The 6,539-nt window shown below is 55.3% G+C and overlaps 1 protein-coding gene across 1 annotated transcript in view; it reads left to right on the top strand.

The window, feature by feature from the left end:
* LOC113212756 (teneurin-a-like) overlaps nucleotides 1-6,539 on the top strand; it is a 495,982-nt gene that overhangs the window by 121,613 nt on the left and 367,830 nt on the right. The window contains exon 4 of the mRNA XM_052267728.1: nucleotides 3,122-3,558. Within this exon, the coding sequence (XP_052123688.1) occupies nucleotides 3,122-3,558 (437 nt within the window). The remainder of the gene's footprint in view (nucleotides 1-3,121; nucleotides 3,559-6,539) is intronic.

Genomic DNA, 6,539 nt, shown 5'->3' with positions numbered 1-6,539 from the left:
TGCAGCCGGCAGGCCACATGGCGGGGCGTGGTGGCGAATGGCGCTGCCGGAAATGAGTCTTTTCAGTCCGAGACCGAAATGTAGCCAACGCAAAAAGGCCGCCGCATGTGGCCCTGGTCCTGGTGCACCAGCGCGCCGGCGCGAGAGTCGGTCACTTTCGAAGACTGCGCTCATAATGCACACTTTGTTTTTGTTTTTTTAGCTCTGTAAACAAACAAAGTATAGTTTCAACTCGGTGCGCGCGCCAGAGCGCCCCGCTTTGCCGCTCGCTCGGCCAAGCGCGCCGGTCTGGGCTTGGTCGTTATTAAGGCTTGCCGAGCGGACGCGCCGCGCAGAGCCGTGCGGCAGTAAGTTGCGTCAGAGGATTAAAGTTCGGCCCCATATCGGAAGACCGGCAGCTTACCCGCCACCACCCGGGCCGGGCTCGGCTTGGTGCTCGGGGCCGGAGCGGCGAGCGCTGAGGGGCGAGCGCCGACCTTCATCCACAGCCGCGGGAGCCGTCCCCGGCCCGCGCCCCCCATCTGCCTTCCGCCACACTCCACACATCTCCGCTGCGCTGCGGCCTTTCCCCCCTCTACTAAATGCAATGCACTGCGTCCGATATAAAATGAGTTGCAGAGGAGCGAGGGGAGAGTCTCTCCCGTCATAACCTCGCGAGTAATCATTATTTTTACTTAAGCCTTTCACTGTTTTTATTTTTCGTTTCTCTTTGCATTTTTGCCGCCCGGGGTGTGGGCGTGCCCAGCAACGAAAGAGCTGCCGTGGCCTCTCTCTCTCTCTCTCTCTCCCCCCCCTCCCTCTCTCTCTCTCCTCTCCGTACGTCTCATTTAATTGCTGCCTTCTTCCCAAACGTGACGGTCAGTTTACTCTCCCCCCTCCCCTTCCTATCTCTCTCGCTCTCTTTCTCTTCTTCCGTATTCGACGGGCGAGCTTCCCATCTCCTTTTCTGTTTCTTCAAACGGAAAGTCATCATCTCATGGTGCGTGGAGTGGCCGGCAGACCGCGCTCGCCTCGGCGCTAGCCGCCCGCCCCATGTTTGCTTTGGCCGCCCGCCCGAAAGATAGGAATAAAAAAAAGTTATTTTTCCGGATCAGTTGGGCCTAATGGGACACTGCTATATATGAGGGCGCTGGGGGCGTGTCTCATTAGTGAGCATGGTCCAGTGATGTGCGCGCGGCGGGGCGGGGCGGGGCGCTGCGGTACGCGTGGAGGGGCGTGGGCTTTGGGACGCTTTGTTCACGCCGCCATGCAGGCCAATTAATTAATCCCACCCGAGCCGTTGTTGCACATCGGCCCCTGGACCCATCGCTTCCGGCACGCGGTGTCTGCTCGAAAATACGGAAACATTTTGTGAAACGGGGAGGTTATGATTTAACACGTTCAGTGCTGCGTGACCAACACCGTGGGCCACAATAACATGGGATTGCCTACCCCTGCCGCACCCAACGTTTTAAGAGAGCAGTTCTTGTAACTCCAAAAAGGGGGAGGGGGCTTGAATTTGAATCTCAAAGCGTAAATATGCCAAATATTTCGAGAGAGAGAGAGTGATACAACGTTTAAACTGGTTCGAGGGGGAAACGACTGTTAAACTTTGTGTCAGCCGGCTTACGGATTACACAGATTACCTCTGAAGTATCCTCCGGATATTACGTTGTTTTTTTCTCTAGGATTACCCCAGACTACCCCGGATTACCCTAAAATTTCTCCGGATTACCCTGATTTTTTTCGATAATTTCCTCGGATTACATCTGCCGAAATATCTATCGGCTGTCACCCGGATTATCTTAGTCGTTTCCCCCTCGACTGGTTTAACAGCTGCTGCGTGACCAATGTACGTCATCAGTATTCACTGGTAAAGCTTTGGTGGAGTTGTCTAATGCAAAAGTCAGATAACTTTTTCGAGAGTTGTAAAGAAAACTTGATTGACTGATTTTAGGGATTTCTGTGGGTTTTCAAAGTTTCCAGAGAAATTCAGTTTGAATCCAGCATGAATCCAATTCAATTTCAGTTAAAACCTCATCGAATTTTCAAGATGATTTCAGAGAGTTTTAAATGTGGTTTGAAAAAAGATTTCATAAATCATTGATTTTAAAATTGCATCATGCAGAATGCGCACACGAAAAATGTCATTTGAAAGTTTTAGTGTTCGTCAACGAACGCTGATAAGCCAATCAGACTGCCTCGACAACTGCACGATTTCGAGCGAGAAGAACGTGAGTGACTCTCGGTGCTCGGCGAACACCACCCAAAGCCCATAACCAATGAAGATAAACGAACTTAACATTGATGAGACCACACAGTGGTGTCATTTTTCTCATTGCAAATGTACATCCTGAAAGAGGACAGGTTCACACTGACACCCTCATTTCCTCTTCCCCTATTCAGCTGTACCGTACGTACGGCGCTTTTAGGGCCGCATACACAGCTGTCACTCAAACGAATGTGCGCTGATTTCCTCGTTGTTGGTGGACGGCACACATAGTGCGAGATTTGGCCTCAAAATGGCGACAAAAGTCTGCCCTCGCCTTTGCACCGCGGCGGGAGCAGATGCCACTCGTCGTTCGCCGTCTGCGGTATTTCGACAGTGTGTCGGTGACCCTCAATATTCCATTTGCCGTTACCATCCGAAATGCACCAGACGTGAGGTATAGGTATGGTCTCCTTTCTGGCTTTTATCGTGTCGGCATAACTTTCCGTTTTATGTCCCACGCGCAGCCCCCGGGCTTGGTAAGGAGAGAGAGAGAAGGAGAAGGAGAAGGAGAGAGAGAGAGAGAGAGAGAGAGAGAAAGAGGGATAGAGAAGGAGAGGGAGAGAGGAGGAGAGAGGGAAGTGAAAGTAAGGGAAGGAAATGGGAGTGGCTGGCCGGGGGGGACAGATGAAGGGATGGTCGTAACGATCCCTTCGGATCCCTCTTTTCACGCTACGTAATGCTATAGGGATGAAAACGTGGGGAAGGACTCCAGAGGGTGTTTGTTCTCAATCCGCGTTCCATCTCACAATGTGTGTCTGAAAGAGAGAGAGAGCCCGCCTGAAGAAGCCCGCGGGTGTGAGGGGCCGCGTAGGAGGGGCTATTCGTCGTCCCGACCTCGTCCTCACCACCACCCTTCTCTCTCTTTTGCAGCAGCAAAAAGTCCTCGCCGTCCCGGAGCGACGTGGGCGGCTCGATCAAGACGTCCTCCAGCCTGACCGGGGCCAGCCTGACGCGCGACCGCGACCGGGACCTGTCGGACTACGGCTCGGCGCTGGGCTCGGCGCTCAGCCGTGACCGCGGGGAGCGCGACCGTGGGGACCGCGAGCGCGACCTGTCCGACTACGGGTCGGCGCTGAGCCGCGACCGGGACGTGTCGGACTGCGCGCTCCGCGCCCGCGCCAGGGACAGGGCGGCGGCCACGGCGGGGTCGGCCGCGCGCATGGCCAACAGCACTGCCACCACGGCCGCCACCACCACGGCCACCTCCTCGTCGGCGTCGTCGGCGTCCTCCGTCTCGGACAACCACTCAGACTTCCCGGAGATGGACGCCATCCTCGCCGAGAGCCGGAGGCTCGCCATGGACAACGGTGAGTTGCACCTCAAACCTGTTCAATGATCATGTTTTGTAATTTCACGCACGCTGCACAGAGGACTCTGCAAAAAAAAATAAAAAATAGTTACGTCAATTTTTCTACTCTTAAAACAGGAACGGTATTTCGAAATTGAAAGTAAGTAATTGTTACAAGGGTCAGGTTCATTTAAAGCTCACCCGATCGCCTATTTGACCGACCGGGCACGGTGAGCTCCGACCGGCTGCAGGTGAGAGGTGACGAGGGAAGACAGCGAGGGAGCTCCCCTCTCCTAACCTCTCACCTGCAGCTTGTCGGTGGCGACCGTGCCCGGCCAGGCTCGGTCGGTCGAAAATCCGATTTTGTACAGCTCTGTTAAATATGTTGCATATTTCAGGTTTCTGCAACAGAATACTTTTTTTTTGGTAAAACGTTTTCACACAATAGTTAAAATGTTTAATTTTACATCCCCTTTCAATCACCCTTTCGCCATCATTCATTCGTCAGCTCCTTATTAATGATTTTTCCGCTGTCGATATCCATTTTCAGAACGGCCACCGCTGCGCCGCTGCCCCTGCCACGACCGCCCTGCCAGCGTTCCTGCGTCGCTCTTCCCTTTCCGACTGACACATCTTTGATTTGCGCTTCTCTCCTATTTGCACATCCGCCCGCCCGGCCCATTGTGCCCCGAATGTGTTTTTGTTGCTTCTTTTTCCCCTCCCATTTCTAGTAGTGCCAGAGCAGCAGAGCCGCGCATTGTTTGCCGCCCCGAATGAACTCGATGTTTGTTTGAACGTCGCGAGATTCTTCTTCATCTTCTTCTCCTCCTTCCATGGTCGCAATCTCGAGGCACGCCCACGCTTGGATCGCCGTCGCCACCGTCATCGTGCTGCTATGCTCGTTGGGTTGCCTACCCACCCGGCGGCGTCGCGGCGAAGATTTCCCAGCGGCCGCCAACGGCAGCTCGGCGATATTGGCAGCGAGCTGCTGGCTGCTGCGGGGTGCGGGTGGAAGGGAGGGGATAGCCAGAATCAGGCTCTCTTTGTCCACCTTCATGGTCCGACCACCAGCCTCAAATGTGTACCTTTGGATCAGCCAGCCTCGATTCTCAGCCCGGTACACTTTCATCTCTGGCTATAAATGCTAGAGCACCGGATCTCTACCGGGTACACTATCTCTGGCTGTCAGACCACCGGATCTCTTTCGGGCACACTATCTCTAGCTCCGAAAGCACCCGTAGCATCTCTGGCTCCCACAGTATCGGCTCTCTGCCGGGTACACCGTCGCGGCCGCCGTCGTTAGCAAGCCAACCCCGCGCGCGTGGATCTTCCTGGAAGACGTGTGGCTTTGATGGAGCAGCCGGGTTCGCCAAAGGCCACACGCACCACGCCCCCCCCCCATGTTTATTTACGGCGACACTTTCAGAAACGTGTCGGCGGTGATGAGAAGTGCGGCGCGGCGAAACGATGGAAACACATGACATGCGGTGCACGTTTTGCGCGCTCCCTGGTCGCGGGGGTGGGGGTGAAAAGGGGTGGGGTGGGGGTGCTCATAATCACTATGCCAGGAGGGAGGTGAGGGTCTGGCAGTAAGCCGCTCAGCAGATAGTGCGCGCGCGCGCCCGCGCCATTCAAGACGTCACTGTCATGCCTCTCTCCTCACTGGCCCGCCCCGCCCCGCCACGCCCAGCAGCTACGCAACGCCAACCACGTCCCGTGACAAAGACAGGCCCCGGACGGTCACACAGGCAGGGCGCCCCGGCTGCCGCACAGCATCCTAAATCAAAACCACACACAGCCAAAATAATTTACGGCGAAGCAAATTCGACAGCAGCTGTGGTGGGCGGGGGAAATTTACAAGATTTTTATTAAACCTTTTTAAAGATTTCTTTTTCTAGAACGACCCGCACAATTTATCTTTAGTCCGTCTTGTACTTCAGATTTTTTTTAGTTGCCCCCAACGAGTCTCCCATTTCTCCCCCGCTCTTGTCAAAGTTTTCACACCACCCCCGTAAATTCAGCGCACTATACACGCATTGCTGCACTAAAGCTCGGGCCGCCCGCTTTACCAACGCGGCGTTCATTAAAATGCGCTGCAGGGCGCGGCCGGGCGGCCGGCGGTGGAGGAGGAGGCGAACAACAAAACAAATGCATTTTATTCCTCCTTGTTCGTGCGAATAGCGCCAACACCTGCAAGGTCCTGCATGCCGTAAGTAATTCACCGGCGCCGTTAACAGCCGCTTTACGAGCCTATTAAAAAGAGCCGCGCCGCCGCCGCCGCGCCTCAAGGAAGCGGCGCCCGACCGGGGCAACACCGGGGGGCGGCTGGAGCAGCAGCGACTTAGCGACTTACTACTTTTTGACTCGCGCGGCAGAAAAATAATTTATTGGGCTAGCTTACAGTTGAAAAGAGGTAGGGGAGAGGAAAAGGGTGAGGGGTGAGTAAGTAGTATAGTTCCTTACTTAAACCAGACCAGCCAGCCGGGGCCGGCGGCGCCAGCGGCAGCCAGCGCGGCAGTGAGGCGGACAGACAAGCGTGGTTAATTGTGTTTCATTCGTCACCGCGTCCTGGAAAACAATTAGGGCGGCGGACAGCTCGGCCCGGCGGATCGGGCGGGAGGACGGACGGGGACGGACGGACAGGAGGAGGACTGGAGGAAGAGATGAAGGACGTGCGGGCCGGGGCGTTAGGTGCGTACGGACGGACGGAGGACGGACGGAGAACGGAACGGACGTGAGGACGGATACGGACAGCATAAGCAGAATGAGCCTGGCGCCGAAACCCACAGCGCTTTGTACTTTCATTTTTGCAGAAAGATGCATCTTTCATGCGTGCCATGGCTGTTTCGTGTCGTCGTGGCGTTGATTAAACCTTAAAACGGCAAAGCCAGCGGCAGCAGGGCTGGACTATAAAATTATAGAGTGAGCATCGGGTGAGGCGACCAATCTGCCACTTTCTTGTGCAGGCGTTGGCGTTGGCTGGGCGGGGTGGGGTGAGGG

The sequence above is a fragment of the Frankliniella occidentalis genome, unplaced genomic scaffold (assembly GCF_000697945.3).
Source record: "Frankliniella occidentalis isolate FOCC.00 unplaced genomic scaffold, Focc_3.1 Scaffold58, whole genome shotgun sequence".
In the NCBI taxonomy this organism is placed as follows: Eukaryota; Metazoa; Arthropoda; class Insecta; order Thysanoptera; family Thripidae; genus Frankliniella; species Frankliniella occidentalis.
This window is presented reverse-complemented; position numbering and strand designations above follow the sequence as displayed.